This window comes from Eleutherodactylus coqui, chromosome 10 (assembly GCF_035609145.1).
Source record: "Eleutherodactylus coqui strain aEleCoq1 chromosome 10, aEleCoq1.hap1, whole genome shotgun sequence".
Taxonomy (NCBI): Eukaryota; Metazoa; Chordata; class Amphibia; order Anura; family Eleutherodactylidae; genus Eleutherodactylus; species Eleutherodactylus coqui.
This window is the reverse complement of record NC_089846.1, coordinates 14,839,402-14,855,294: the sequence shown is the minus strand read 5'-3', so window position 1 is coordinate 14,855,294 and position 15,893 is coordinate 14,839,402. Positions and strand designations below refer to the sequence as shown.

At 45.3% G+C, this 15,893-nt stretch overlaps 2 protein-coding genes across 2 annotated transcripts; one reads left to right on the top strand and one right to left on the bottom strand.

The window, feature by feature from the left end:
- Nucleotides 1-265: 265 nt before the first annotated feature.
- On the top strand, nt 266-9,169 carry LOC136580088 (ficolin-1-like). The gene is made up of 9 exons (XM_066580327.1): nt 266-357; nt 480-572; nt 2,395-2,439; nt 2,969-3,004; nt 3,952-3,990; nt 5,694-5,821; nt 6,280-6,409; nt 8,557-8,691; nt 8,772-9,169. Exons 1-9 carry the CDS (start codon nt 288-290, stop codon nt 9,020-9,022), a joined length of 927 nt encoding a protein of 308 aa, XP_066436424.1. The 5' UTR covers nt 266-287; the 3' UTR covers nt 9,023-9,169.
- Nucleotides 9,170-10,996: 1,827 nt separating this feature from the next.
- Nucleotides 10,997-15,857, bottom strand: SURF2 (surfeit 2). Its single transcript, XM_066580325.1, has 6 exons — nt 15,714-15,857; nt 14,872-15,026; nt 14,472-14,575; nt 13,849-14,025; nt 13,258-13,376; nt 10,997-11,132 (listed from the first exon to the last, which is right to left on the bottom strand). Exons 1-6 carry the CDS (start codon nt 15,855-15,857, stop codon nt 11,061-11,063), a joined length of 771 nt encoding a protein of 256 aa, XP_066436422.1. The 3' UTR covers nt 10,997-11,060.
- Between the last annotated feature and the right edge of the window lie 36 nt (nt 15,858-15,893).

Below are 15,893 nucleotides of genomic sequence, written 5' to 3'. Positions count from 1 at the left end.
CACTACAATTCCTGTTCCAACATCTGTTTGTGTTGATTTAAGATCCTGGTTGCTGCAATCATGAAATCTTACTCTTGGTAAATGATATCTATGTTTTTATAGCAGATACCAGGAAGCAGACATTCTGCCCTCAATTGCCAGATGATTGCTCCATCTTTGGAGGGGCAGCCATATAGATTTACACATAAGAAATTATTCAAATAAGATATTATCTGCAGATATAAAGGGCGCTTGTCTTGTTAAAGACCAGATTCAGACCAGGTAGAGATCTCGAGTTGGAAGCTGAAATGGTCTCCTCGACATGTACAGTCCTTCTCTTTTTCATCTCTCTTAGTAATGCTCAAGACACGTGCCCAAGTAAGTCAGTCTTTTGGAGTTAAAATGTCATATGTGTTAGATACTTCTCAGAGTCTATTACAGCCATTTTCTATATTAATGGAATTATATATATTAAGACCTGGATGTTTTGGGATTCACAGGTGGCACAGAGCAGTTGACCATTCTTCGCGGATGTCCTGGGACCCCAGGTGCCCAAGGAGGTAAAGGAGAACATGGACTCCCAGGAGAGAGAGGTTGGTGGCCTTAACACCTTACTATATGAATTAAAGACTCATAGTTCTAATACAGAGTTCAAAAAACATAGAATGAACTACCCAGGAACCTTCTACCTGTGTTGGAGATGCATGGGAGGGGTAGGCTCGCTCACACACATGGTGACCATATGGTGGTCTTGCCCTTTTATGTCTGGACTATGGAAGGAGATTGAGAGACTATACAATGTTTTGAATCGGAGCTCTCTGACACCGGAAATAGCCTTGCTTTCAATCCTGCCGGGGCTCATTGGAACTAGCAGGAGGAATATTCTTAGATCTTTCCTCTTGGCTATGAGAATAGCGATCCCTCGACTCTGGAGATCCCAGGGTTCCCCGTCAAGGTTGAATTGGGTAACGGCACTGGACCAAATAGGCCACATGGAGGAGTTGAGGGCTAGGGATGATGATAAATACTCAGCATATTGGTTCATATAGGAGGCTTGGATAAAATTTCACAGATCTGCAGGATTTGAGCACTGGCTGGTGAATGGAACTTTGCCTCAGCACTGATAGGTGTGGGGTTAACCGGTTGACTCCGGACTGAGGCACCATCTCTCTTCTTTATTATTATGTTCTTTTCCTCTTTATCTTATCTATCTTTTCCTCCTTCTAACCTTCTAGTTTCTTCTCCCTTTTACCCACATCTCTGCTTCCATCCCTCCTATACCTTCCTCCCCTTACAACAAATTTTCTCCCGACCGCTTCAGGGAGTTCTTTAGAGATCAGCCTTTGTAGGTACATAGTTATCAGAAGTTTATGAGTTATTAATGTATAGTTATTTTCTATCCAGCTCTCGTGAGCTGGCATAATTAGTCTAGTTAATAATCCAACTAATTTGGAGACTCTTTAGAAATCACTTTATTATCCAGAGCACAGTTTAATAGTTTTTTGATCGGTTGGTATTAACATTGGTTATATGTAAGAGATGCCTATCACAATATTTGTATTGTACAATGTATCTAATAAAAAGACATTTTGAACTAAAAAAAAGCATAGAATGACACAACATAGGTCTATCGTTTATATTGTAGTTCAAGAACAAAGAAAGTAGCAACTGCTGATTTAGATCAGTAAACCTCCTGACTAATCTTCCCCAGGTAGCATATACCAAAATTTCTTCTCTTCTTGGCTTTTACTGAGATGTAAACAGTATATAGTGAGATTTTTCCAGGTAGTATCTACTGAAACTACTGACACTTTCTTTGCTGGTATATATATACACAGTAGTAAGACAGCTGTGATGGCAGCTTATCTCCTGGGAGACAAAAGGATCAACCATTGAAATTCAATGTACCCCGATCCTTCTTTCCCTGATATCATCTTCCTGGTGAAAGTTGAGACGCCCCCATACACATCAGAGAGTCGTCCAACTCTACAGTTATCAGAGGTGTAATGTGTATGGGGACTTTTTCAAGTGGTATTTACTAAATGTTGTCTAGGTTGTGTTTACTGAAGCTTCTCTTGGTTGGTATCTGCTCAGTTTCTTTTGATAATATTCATCAAAGCTTATGCAAAGTGTGTATGTAAATTTTTCAAAGTGATCAAGAATGAATGCGCTATTGTCATGGCTACAGGAAGAGCTTATATTCTACTTTCTGTATAAAATGTAGATTTTGATCCATTAAAGGAAACCTGTCACTGGGTTCATGCTGCCCGAACCACAGACAGCATGAACCCGGTGACAAGTTCTCTTTAACTGTTCAAGGCAATAGGCTACTTACTGAATGCACCCGCTGTGAACTGCTCTGAGGAATATATGGTCACTGGTAGATAGTACTACAGTCTTTGTTTTTTAACTCAGGTCCTCCAGGAAGTCCAGGACCGGCTGGGCCACCAGGGATAAAAGGTTAGTATCAAGTGGATGTCTACATAGTGCATAGAAAAGTGTTCAAAAGCCATGTCATCCTCCTATAAGGACCTCACCATACCAGCTATTATAATAACCCTCCCGACTTAAGATGCTAGGGAGACTTCGTATCACTACTACCTTCTCATCCATGCATCTATTCCTCTCTACAATTTGTTGGTGTCCCTGGTCTCTTTTAAATAAATAAATCTTGTTATTTGTATGGCGCCAACTTATTCCACAGCGCTTTCAGGTAATTTACTTATTACCCCACCCCACCAGCACCAAGCTGAGTACTCATTTTACCAACCTCGGAAGGATGGAAGGCTGAGCCAACCTTGAGCAGGCTACCTGAACCATGTGGGGTTTGAACCTTCAATCGTAAGTGAGAGCTTAGGACTGCATTCTGCTACCTTAATACTCTGTACCTCGTCATCTGCTGTTATGTAACCCCACCATAGTATTCTATGTTATGTTGTGTACCTGCACATCTACAGGGTTCTAATTTGTAACTTCTATTTTGATGCAGGAAATCCCGGTGTTTTAGGGGTTAAAGGCTTAAAAGGTAAAGTATCCTAACTGGTCGCACTTGTCAATAGTAAGGCTTTTGGTTGCTGTGTGCACCTTTAAGGCCCTAACTGCCTTGGGGTCTCCAAATAGGTAAAAAAGTGCACCATAGACCTTTGCTTTTATAGATATAGAAGGGATATATACGGTAATCCTTATTTAACAACATTCCAAAAAGAGATTTAAATAATACAAGTTTTTGGACTGTCAATGTCCTTTGTTGGGCGATAAAGTTAAAATATGAAAAAAGGCAAGTTAGTCCGTTTTCCTCCTCTTCCTCTTATCCTTTATTTGTCTATAGGTGGGTATAGAGGCAATGATCATACTGTATGAGATGTCTTCTCTAGATTCTGGTAATTAAAACCTTGTAATGATCTTGTTCCTGGAGAATGATAAATGTATATTTGCATTTGAAGTGTCTATTACAAGTATTATCTATCTATGTATAGAGATGAGCGAGCATACTCGGCCACGCCCCTTTTTCGCCCGGGCACCACGATTTTCGAGTACTTCCGTACTCGGGCGGAAAGATTCGGGGGGCGCCGTGGGTGAGTGGGGGGTTGCGCAGCGGGGAGTGGGGGGAGAGGGAGAGAGAGAGGGCTCCCCCCTGTTCCTCGCTGCTACCCCCTGCTCTGCCACACCTCCCCCCGACCCCCCCCCCCCCCGAATCTTTTCACCCGAGTACGGAAGTACTCGAAAATCGCGGTGCTCGATCGAGTAATTACTCACAATTTTGTCAAATAAAGATTATATATCCCTTGCACATTGGCAAAAGTCTATGGTGCACTTTATTCTTATCTGGAATTAAAGAAAAAGTGCTAGACTCTGATATCTTGCATTTGCAAAGATTTTCCATTACACAGAATTACATTGAAATATTTTCTCATGTAACCAATATTAAACTTTAAGGAACTTGTAAAATATTATCTTTTTTCTTGTACACAGGAGATAAAGGAGATCCAGGCTCCCCGGAGGCTTTGTATCGTGAGTGAGATTCCCTCAGTCATTGCTCCTTATACCAATCTGTCAATTCCATAGTCATTTTGCCATACCTCCTGGTTAGGAGTATCAGTAGATGAAGCAAGGAGTAAAGGGCCAAAGACAAGGATTGAAAAAGATGAAACCACTGACAATAGGGCAGCTCTGGGTGTAGACTACTCAGATGACAGTGAGTTCTGACAACTAACCCAGGGGTAGAAAAAGGCAATTAAAGGGGTTAACTCATGAAAACATGTAGGGCATATGGACATAACAGTGTAGGGTCTCCTGCTTGAGATCTCTCTCCATAATGCAGAGCAGAGAGCCGCTAAACAAGGGCAACTCCAGCGCTAGCAGTCTTTTAGGCTCTGTTCATATCTACATTGCAAGCATATCGGTTCTATCAAGGTTTAAGTCACTTTAGATGGCAAGAATAGTGCAGCACAAATGCTATTCTTGCCATCCAATTGTCTGACAACATTATCAGTCAACGTGGTCAATGGCGCACTTTTTTGATCTGTCATACACCACAGTATCATGCCTTCAGTTATAAATGGCGTTGAATCCATGGCTATCTTTACGAAAGAACAAAGCCTTTATGTCGTACAATGAAAGAGTGGGCATTTACTTTAGTGGCAAGAAGTGGAGTTGTAGAAAAGTAAATGTGGCTATGCACATTAGACGAATGTTGGCTGACCCACCACTTCTAGGTGTCCCAACTCTTCCCTGAAGGCAGATGTTGGGAGAAAAAAGGGTTGGGCATATTGAATTTCAACATGTCTGTTTCTTTGTTGTCAAGTGAGATAAGCTGCCATCAGAGATGTATAGCAGTGGCTTACTTCCCTATCCCTATGGAGAATACATGCATGCTCAGCCAAACCAAGCATGCATGTGTACAGATACATCTGAAGGAATAACCTGTTTGACCGACAATTATCTAAAGTGTCTGGTCAACATTAGACAGGTGTACTCCAGCAATCAGTAAGTATATAGTATACCAGTGCTTTCTCTTTTTAGAAACGCCAGGGAGAGAAAAGGCAATGGAGAAGTCAGGAGGGTGAGATTATGCTAAATTGGGAGAGGTTATGGACAGTTAAGGTGCTGGTTGGGCTGGTATCTGGAGATTAGTGAAGAGCCAGGCTGAAGCCCATATAGGGATAGTCAGAGAACCAAGACAGTGGAATAATACGAGGACCAATTTATCTATGTGTCTACTGCCAAACTCCATTCACCTCTATCAGAAAAATGATATTATGTATAATGCTCTGTAGGCATTTAAAGGGTGAAGTTGTGGATGGAGTATACCTCCCTCCCAGGCTTTTAGTCTGGACAGGGTGGCACTCCAGCCCACAACTTCACCCTAGTTCTCTGGAAGCGCAGCTGTAGGCCCTGACCTCATTACTGGAGCATAAAAGACTGCAGCTCCAGGAAGTCAGGGCCCGACAGCCTGAGGAGAAAACTGCTGAGCACCTTGCATGGTGCAGCTTCCTTCGGTGTCTCTGCGTGAACCTGAGCACCCTGCGTGGTGCATATTCTATGGACTTTTCATTTTGTGTGCTTGGTTTGTGCTGCACAAAATAAAGCTTGAAGTGACTTTACCCACTACTTGGACTCCCTGTGTTGCTGCTACCCCTCCCCTGGAGGATAAACTATCACAGCTCTTATAGCTTCCACTTCTCCTTCCTTTTATTTTTTCTTATGTCTTACAGATGCACATGACTGTAAATCACTGCTGGAGAAAGGTTTTACCCTGAGTGACTGGTACATTATATACCCTAATGGAGAGCAACCACTAAGAGTCCTCTGTGATATGCACACTGATGGTGGCGGCTGGATTGTATGTCTTTTTCTCTATTTTCATGATTTGTTGGGTAACATACAAACTGAAATGAGCATTGTTGGGATTATTAGTTATAGGGGCATGGAATGAGAATTAAAACCCTCAAACAAGATCAAAATGGGGTCATCAACAGGTATGAACATTCATCGCTCAGCCATCAGTCAATTACTCATCTGGCCTCTGACTAGCCACCAAATTAACCAACTTTACCACCATTATCAGATGAACTAGTCAATGTGTTGGATGCTTTCAGTAGATTATGAGATAGAGCTGGTAACAGGGGTCTGAACACAAAACACACTCCTCACAAGTGCGGACTCATTTGTCCATTATCCAGGAAAGCTTTATTTGGTGTAGTCAAGGAAGCAAGAAAATTAGATTGGACACAATAGAGTTTCATAACCTCAATAATGTAACATACAACGGTCCAGATCTCAGTATTCATTTCTTTCTAGGTCTTTCAGAGACGTTCTGATGGTACTGTTGATTTCCTACGTGATTGGAAGTCTTATAAGAACGGATTTGGCAGCCATCTATCTGAGTTCTGGCTCGGGAATGAAAATATTCACAAGATAACTTCATCAGGTAGTGTTGATCAGGCCTTCCAATGACAGTGGCAGGGAGCAGCAATGAAATATACCAAACAGGGTGGTCCATCATGGCAGTTTTGGGTGCTTATTATTCTGGACATCAATGGGATTGCAGTTCACAAACTCCCATTACTGTGGCACTTATGATAGGTCTTCTTTAATACTATAATCAGAAAGCCCATTTGGAGTTCAACCTGATACCTGTATATCACAACTTTAGGGTGCATTCCCACAAACGTATATCGGCTCGGTTTTCACGCCGAGCCGATATACATCGTCCTCATGTGCAGGGGGGGCAGGATTGAAGAGCCAGGAGCTGGAACTGAGCTCCCGCCCCCTCTCTACCCCTCTGCACTATTTGCAATGAAAAAAGGTGGGGCAGGGGCGGGGCTAAGTTCTGAGAATTAGTCCCGCCCCCGCCTCTCCCTATTGCAAATAGTGCAGAGGGGCGGAGAGGAGGCAGAGAGGGGGCAGGAGCTCAGTTCCTGCCCCTGGCTCTTCCATCCCCCCCCTGCACACGAGGACAACGTATAACGGCTCGGCGTGAAAACCGAGCCGATGTACGTTCGTGGGAATGCAGCCTAAATCTTGAAGAACCTTATCTAATTAGCTTTTCAACATCTTCTTGTCAGCTTTGATGAGTTCTGTAATGTCTGAAGATTTGCATTGTTTTGAAGGGATTGAAGAAACGCTGAAATCTTCATATTTAAATTGAATGCCCAACCTTTGAAATCAAGATTTTTTAATAGATCATCTTTAATATATTTTTAAGGTGATCGGATTTGCATTGTTCCCATGCGGAGCTCCTGTATAGACATGGAACATAGGAGAGGACTGCATACTGACCTATTAGGGGTATGCCCATCTCAGCACGTTATTCTCTATTCACAGGCTAAGAGATAAATGTCCTTTTACATGGAAAGATTATCTTTCCAAAAATCGTTCAAACAAGCGAAAGGGAACGATCGTTCAGTGTAAACACAGCCAAGGATCGAACAGCAAACAATAAAGCTTGTCGTTCATCTCTAATTTTATGCAGGCATAAAAATCATCGTTGGCTCATTCATTTATCATTCGGTTTAAATACTGATCATTCAGTCATTCTCATTCAACTTGGGTCAGGAGGGGTGTCGTGTCTCCTTAAGGAGAGCACCCAAAAAGCGTGTGGAGACACCTAGGGGGTGAGTCTGTCGGGGGATGGTTTAGTCTCTCCCCAAGAAGAGCACCCAAAAGGGGTGTGGGGACAACTAGAAGGTCAGTGAGGAGACTAGCTCCTCTGGGTAATTTATGCAAATAAGGAAGATGGAAAAATACCTTTGCAGCACCACCTACTGGATGGCAGCATTCCTTCAAATCAATGTGACTTTCTGACGAATCTTAACAATAATTGGGAATAGGAAGCCAGAGAACCATGCACATACAGCTGTTTTGGGGTGTTTGCCCCTCATCAGTGTGCTGTAGGCTTCTGGCTTAGCTCGTGAGAAGCCTGTGACGTGGGATGGCATAGTCTCTTCCCAAGGAGAGCACCCAAAAGGGGTGTGGGGACAACTAGAAAATCTAATTCATCTAACACAGTGAACGACTGAACGATTTCTTGTATGAACAAGCCAACGATGTATCTGCCTGTATGAACGGGCTGTTCTAGCGAACTCTGACATTCTTCGTACGTATGCTTGTTCAAACAAGAAATTGCCTGGTTTAAACAGAACCTAACATGCTAAGTGGTGGGGGTCCAACCACTGGGACCCTACTGATTTCGAGATATCACCCCCTCGGTGCATCCTGAATTTTTTTACATTGGTGGCCATGCATATGTACCACTGCTCGATTCCCTTCAATGGGACTGTTGGATATTGCCAAGCACTTGCACTTGGCTCTTTGCTGCAAATTTCATTGAAGTTACTGGGGCAGTGGTGTGCGCTGTCAAAAAATTCAGGAACACTCCCAGGATGATATCTCAGGATCAGTGGGGGTCCCACTGATTGGACCTCCACCGGTCAGCAGGTTATCACCTACCCGCAGGGTAAGGGATACCTCACTGAGGTTTGAATAAGTCTTAAACTGTAATGTATATACGGTATGCAGTAATTTCTGAAGCATTTAGGAACGTTTCATAAGTGAATTCTTCTCCTTTCATCACAGGTACATGGGAGCTCCATGTTGACCTGCAGGACTTCAATGCTACAAACTCTTTTGCTAAATACAGCTCTTTTAAAATAATGGGAGAGACTGAGAAATACAAGTTGGTACTTGGAAGCTTTATCGGTGGCAGTGCAGGTAACGAGCAGTGGTGTAATAATGGATGTGTGGTGGATGAGTTGTGGAGGTCACTATACTATACTTGTATCTTGATCTAGGAGATTCTCTGTTGTACCACAATGGGATGATGTTCTCCACCCAGGACCAAGACAATGATGCTGATAATAGAAGTTGTGTGGATTTGTACAAGGGAGCCTGGTGGTATAATCAGTGCCACCAAGCCAACCTGAATGGCCTCTACCTTCCTGGGAAACATGAATCTTTTGCTAATGGAATTAACTGGTACTCAGGGAAGGGTTATAATTACTCCTACAGAAGATCGGAGATGAAAATCAGACCTGTCAAGTAAGGGAAAGAGGCGCAGTTCTCCGGCCGTGCTCTTCTGTGAAGTTTTTAAAAAGTCTAGTTGTTTTCAGTTATGTTATCATCAACACCTCTTCTGTGTAGATCTAATTGCATTCACCCCTGGACACTCATATATTGATCTTTGTAGACATTTTTCTTTATCTACACAAAAATAAATATATCACTACAAAACTTCCTTGTCCTAAGTATAATGATCACTAAAATAGTCTTCTAACTGAAGTGGGGTGGGGGGGGGGGGGGGGGGGGGTAAGAGACAGCACACGCTCTAGATGTTCACTGGTGCCCAGTGTTCTTCCAGCCTTAAGGTAAATAATTGTCTAGGAACCACATAAACTATGGTGATCGAATAAACTAAGGCCTGGCAAAGGGAACTCTAAGCCCTACAAAAATACTGAACTGAAGGTAAAGCCAAATGATATAATACAGAAATGTAGGCCCAATATAATGGTCTCGAATAGTGCACATAGCGGCAGCTGTCACTGGGGGAGCGGGGTCATGGATGTAACAGTCCTATCGGTGGGGGGAGAAGAAGCAGTGAGGGCGCCATATATTAGCAGGGGAGCGGTGTCCACGGTGATGTCAGTCCCGGCAGAGCACACCCGATCAGCACGGCCGCTGTGAGCTGGGGAACGGGCAAGACAGAGCTGCAGTCCGGCTGCTGAGAGCGAGGGACCTTAGGCTGAGGCTAATTTTTCTTCTTAGGCTTACATTATTACATGTTAATGCAGCCACGTTACAGCGGTAACATGGCAGTATTGCCAGCTAATAATGTAAGCCTAAAACCACTTTTGCACATCACACACACAATCTATCCAGTGTGTCCTAGTAGGACCTGTGAGCCGTGGCCCTATCGGGAGCTAGGGATGCATTCCTCCTGTCAAACCCCTAGCTTCCAGTGGCGTCAAGGTACACTAATACCAGAAGAGACTATGGATGACGCCCGATGTGAGGGCATGCCTGATTGGTTGAGGACTACACACACCTCTTGGGGGCAAGGCTGAGAGCCATCTATAAGAAGGGTGTTATAGGATCAGCTCATGTGCACCAGTCGTCCACCATCAGGACTGTTGGTTCATCACTTTATTTTCAATTTCTATTTTTCATTTGGTATATCAGAAACCACCTCTAGTTGTTCGACTACTTTAGCTATATTATCAGATAGCAATTTGGGATTCTAGAAGTAAGAACTTTGCTGGTCTGCTCTAAATAGATATGAGATGTCAGACGGAGAGCACAGCACCTGTGTATGGCATTAGACATCTACCACAGGAGGAGGAATGCCTTATTGAAAGAACATTCTGAGTGCAGATTCTGAATTCCCTCTTTTGAGAGGACTGCATACCCCTTATAAGAAATATACTTTTTCTTCCTGGGTCATTGCACCTAAAGTAAAACAGAAGCCGCCTAGGAGATCTTAGGTAGTTTCTTTGAATGCGTCTAGTACTGATCTTGTTAGGGATCATAAGGACTGTCCTAAACTGGGATATCCAGTATGTGATTGTGGAGGGAGTTATATGGTTATAAGGTTTATCGGGGTCCTTGAAGAGCTTGCCTCAAGCGAAACACAGTGGACCACTTTTATAAACTCAGTTTAGGCTACACTAAGAAAATCGACTTATAGATCACTTCCAGAGACACTAAAAGAAATTGGTTTCCGACGCTCCACATCCTGAAGTGTGTCTTCTAAGGTGAAGGATATTATGACGATGCCCGCCCGCCCAGGATTTATTTGTTAACGGGGTTTATTATTTTCAGGAACCATAACCAGTCCTTTTCACTCCTGCTTGGAATTATCAACTCCTTATAGTGGTTGGACTCTAGGCGTTCTGTTGTGTCTTGTTATACGTACCCGATACTGGTTTTCAAATTAGTTTGTAATAAAAGGTATATTTTAAATAGTCTAGTCAGTGAAAGAGGTCTATTCCATAGGATTAGTAAATCTGGAGCGAAGCAGCTGCCAAAACAAAAATCAAAACCTTTATTGCATTAGTGGTCACAAAAAGAAAATACGTGGGCGGGGCCTAGAGCTTCTTGCTCGTCTTTGATTTCTTGTGATTAGACTTGAATTTCTTCTGGGAAGATCCATTCTGTTTCTGCAGAAAGAGATTAACATTTATTATTAAGAAGAAGTGGCCCAAGTCTAGCCTAAAGGCACATTCACACAGGTGTATACATCAATGCAATGTCAGTCCACAAAAATCAGACGGCTTCCACTGCGTATGATTTTTTTCATGTGCATGTTGCATCCATATTCACTGCATTTTTCACGTATGCAAAAAAAAAAAAAACACACAAGAAAGCCCAATTGATGTCCCTTTTTTTTTTTAACCCACCATCTCCTGCCAACACGCGTAAAAACACTTTAAAAACCATGCAACTGCATATTTGCTGCGCTTTTTACGCAATCCCGTATTTAATGAGCGATTTCTGTGCTGCACGTTTTCTCTTTTAATGCATGTAAAAACCGCATGTCTAATTAAATCAGTGGGGTTTATGCTGTCCAGATCACATCCCTGAAAAAAATAAGGATGTAATGCAGAGAGAATACGTGTGAATGCGCCATAGAAGGCGGAGCCTGCAAATGCATCGCAGAGGGTGAAATCTGCATTAAAAATCCACAACAGAATGGACAAGCTGCATATGTGAAAACGTCTCATTGTATCCCGTCCAGACGAAGGCAGCAGAACTCGCCTCTGCTGGACAAGGAACACCGACCGGACCGAGAGAGGAGAAGAGAAATTGTTGCGTGTTCACTTCATCTTAACTACAGTGATACACTGTAACAAACGCTCAGCTGTGGAAGCAGCACACGGTCAGGATGGGTTTGCTGCCTCTGGATGTAAACAAGGGACGCTGCCTTTCACTGACAGCACACAGGGCTCTTGAAAAAGGTGCAGAATTGGGACAAAGTCTATTAGACAGTTACAGAACCTTTCGTTCCACCGTGATGAAACCTTTACAGGTTCGTTAATGCTTTTTGGGTGTAACAATTGGCATTTCTGTTATAAGGAAGGTGAAGGCATGGTCCAGGGTTAGAAAAATATGGCTTTTTTTTTCTTCAAAAACTGAGCACTGTCTCTGCATGGGGTGGATGTGGAATTCAAGCCTGAATCAAGGTGAAAACCCTCTGGTTTTGGGACAATACCCCGGACAGGAGGGGAATATTACCTGCAGCAGCTCTTTGCCACCCTTCCGATCAGCCGATTCCTGGCCCCATTTTCAGCTATCCAAGTTGGCTGCAGCAATTTTCTAAATATCTAATGTACATTGCACCGATTGTCTAAAGCTGGTCACGTGATCAGCAACAGCCAATCAGAGAGCAGGTATAGTGCATTGGTAGTCTAACACTACCAATAGACTGTCGGGATAAGGTAGTCTGAAGATTGTATTGACCATCTTGGAAGGCTGAAAAGGGACCCAGAAGCGGTGGACTAGAGGGATGGCAGAGAAGAACATCTACAGGTAATGTACCCCCGCCCCCTACCCCATCAGTCCTGGTACAGAATTTTGTCCCGCAACCAGAGGGTCACTTTATGAATGGGCTAGGACGATGCAACCCATGCCCAAGGGTGGCACTGATTGTGGAAGAAAGCAGCCATGATTTTCTGATCCTGTCTAGTCCCTTTAGGTCGGTGACAGACGGCATAATAAAGCAGCATTCATTGGTCCATAATACGGATGGTGCCCCGTGCCGGACCCGAACTCTGAGCATCATGTCAGGATACTCGTGGTCAGGCCAGGACACACATCCGTGTTATAGACATTTAAATGCAGCTGTAATAAGCCTGTGTGCCGATTTTACACGGCTGAGAAATTCTAATATAAACCCCATTCTTTTGGATTGTGACATGTCCTATCTTATCACGTTCCTCAGAACACATCAGCCATGGATTTCAATAGGACCTTTAATGCATCGTATGGCTCTTGTATACCATGCGATGTGCATGAGTGCGCGAGGTTTCCCATTGAACATCAATGAGGAACACTTCCAATCCTCTACCGCATGTGAAACTCGCGCAAATGGTTCAGAGTTTCACAAATCCGAGGCGTTTTTGCCTGAAAAACACCTCACATATGCGGGTAGATTGCACGCTCACAAGCGCGATATTGGGCCACGTTTCTCGGACCGATATCAAGCTCGTCCATATGTAGGTAGGTAGCCTTAAAGTGAGAGCCAGACCTGTCTCATCCCATCATGTGGATATTCCGTGCACTCACCTGCGGCCTTTTCTTTTGATTGCTGTGAATGTTTTCCTCGACTTCCATCTCCTCGTCCCCGGCGGTCTGCAAGCTGCCGTTCTCTTCTTCAGCCGCACTTTTTCTTGAAAACATATTAGCTGTAGGGGGCACAAGAGATCCCCGAGTTGGGGGGGGGAGGGGTACATGAGGCCACACAGTGTAATTACTATTTGGTGCAGCTTGCATAGTGCCCTCTATTATAACTCCAGGCTGCGCCACAGACGCCGGCCCGTCACTCTCGCCTCTTTCATGCAACCCCAGCTAGTAACACAGGATGGAAGTGCAAACCCCGCTCCTATGATAGCAACACTTGTCACACAAAAGCCAATCACAAGCGTCACTAGTCATGTGTGCAATAAAACAGCAAGGATAGAAGAGAGCCGTGCGCTGCAGATCCCCGGCAACAACCCCCCCTCCCCGTGCTACCACTGTATGGTAGGAGCCCTCGCCCCCGCCCCCCCCCGAACATTGCGAACCATTCCCTTCCACCCTCCCTAGACGAGAGCTGTCTGTATGCCAAGTCTGTGGACTATAGAGAGGCCATACAGGATGGAAGCCCCCCTCGCTTACCTGGGTAAAGGTCGCTCATACTGTCCCCAGAGTCACTGTCCTCAGAATGGCTGTCCTCCGGCTTCCACATTTGTCCTCCTTCACCTCCTGCTCGATTGTCCTTTAGGTGGCGCTGCTTCTTTTTGTTTTGCATACAAAAGGGAACATAGTCCACCCCTTGTTTCTGGCATTCCTCATCTGGTGAAGCAATGGGGGGGGGGGGTCACATGGATTTAGGAAGAATCTGTATGGTGCACACCCAAATTAAAGTACGCAAATACTACAATGGTGCAGGCTGTCTCTATGAGGGTGTCAGTGACTGTGTCGGGGGGCTGCAGGACTCTCAGGCTACCCCTATATCTGTGTATTCATGTGTACATGTTTTACCTCCTCAATATTAGAACCCGCTGATGGGCAGCTGATTGCGGCAGCTGCTAGAGCTCCCACCATGAGACAATATCATATCTGGTGGCGGGGTCTGCTGTTCTCTGCAGCAGCTTTCATCCTGGGTGATATTGGGGGATCTAAACCGGGATCCCGGTATGACGTGGGCAATGAATACATGGCAGTCCTGCAGCCTCCATCATCGCTCATTCTTATGTACAGTGTTGGGGTTCAGGGGCACCCAGAGTGCAGATACTTACACTCCTTCAGGGCCCGGAGGTAGCGCTTGCCCTGTGCGTGTCGCTGAACGTGTTCTGGGATCTTGTTGATGTGACGAAGGGTTAATTTGCAGAACAGTTGCCCTCTATGGAGAAAAGGAGCCGAATAGCGAGTCAATACAAAGCAATACATGCCCTCCACTTTCATTTTCAGTGCCACCCCCCTTCCCCCCACCCCCTATTCTCAGTGCCACCCCCCTTCCCCCACCCCCTATTCTCAGTGCCACCTCCCCGCACTCCCCCCACTTTCATTTTCAGTGCCACCTCCCCGCACCCCCCCCCACACTTTCATTTTCAGTGCCACTTCCCCCCCCCCCCCTCCCTATTCTCAGTGCCACCTCCATGAGCCACCCTTCATTCTCAGTGCCTCCTCCCTGCTCACTCATTCTTGGTGCTGGGTACAATATGCGGCTCATAGGCGCTGTAGTCGAATGCCGGAGGCCGGTTCATCAGCCGCTGGTACTTCTTGCCTTCGGTAAAGTTCTGCAGGTCCGGGAGACGACATGGCAGCTCGTGGCCTGTCACTGTGAAGCGCACCTGGAAGAGAAGGGGGCGCTCAAGACACATAACAAAGGGAGCAGCAACAGAGCCGGCGGGTCTTACAACACTGCCTGGAATTACTGGGGGGCGCCCACATTTATATAAACCGTCTAGGGCAACCCCCCCCCAAAAGGCCACCAAACTCCAGCTTGTCCTCAAACCCAATCATTGCTATAAAGGGTCGGACATGGACTTGCAGGACTGCTGCCATCCATCAGGTGGCGCTGCGCGGCTTCACATCTTACTTATTTACGCAATTCTGACACACAAATCAGTGATCAGAACTGCGCATGGCCATGTAACTGATTGGTGCAAGTTACCGCGTGCCACACGGGCGCACAGCGCCAACGTAACACACGGCAATAATACACCTGGGTGCGCCCAGCCTCAGTCACACGACCGTACCGCAGTATTCTACCAGTCGCCATCTGCCGCCACGTATGACCGTGTATCTCACGCACGCCGTCCTGCGCAGTGACTGTCCGATAGCGGCGTTACGGATGTATCAACAGCCATATAATTAAGGTGCGCAGAGAAATAGCGCGTGCCACCATCTTGTTCCCACGTGGCTCTACGTGTCAGCAGATCAATGACAACCTGTTTACTTTCAGGGACTCCGTTCATCACGTGATGCAGATCAGGGACCCGCGGGTGTGAACGAGACCCTCGTGGTGCCGCCCTCACCTTGTTCCCGGGGACGACCTCCAAGGTCGGGTGCTGCAGCAGGAACAGCCGCACTTTCTCGGGCAGCGCATCCATCTTCTCACCACGTGCGGCGGCGCCCATCAGGGTGAAGACCACTGGGCGCCGCCATTTTCCCAGTGACATGCAGACCCTGCGCCATAACCTTAAAGTCTTCCGGGT

What these genes read in the sequence shown, in the direction of transcription:
- LOC136580088 (XM_066580327.1), top strand. Translation starts at nt 288, where the DNA reads ATGGTCTCCTCGACATGTACAGTCCTTCTCTTTTTCATCTCTCTTAGT. An exon ending in AGGGGTTAAAGGCTTAAAAG is followed by an intron (nt 3,005 to 3,951) that starts GTAAAGTATCCT and finishes TCTTGTACACAG; the next exon opens with GAGATAAAGGAGATCCAGGC. An exon ending in TCACAAGATAACTTCATCAG is followed by an intron (nt 6,410 to 8,556) that starts GTAGTGTTGATC and finishes CTTTCATCACAG; the next exon opens with GTACATGGGAGCTCCATGTT.
- SURF2 (XM_066580325.1), bottom strand. Translation starts at nt 15,857, where the DNA reads ATGTCACTGGGAAAATGGCGGCGCCCAGTGGTCTTCACCCTGATGGGC. An exon ending in GTACCCAGCACCAAGAATGA is followed by an intron (nt 14,576 to 14,871) that starts GTGAGCAGGGAG and finishes TTTTCTCCATAG; the next exon opens with AGGGCAACTGTTCTGCAAAT. An exon ending in ATCAAAAGAAAAGGCCGCAG is followed by an intron (nt 11,133 to 13,257) that starts GTGAGTGCACGG and finishes CTCTTTCTGCAG; the next exon opens with AAACAGAATGGATCTTCCCA.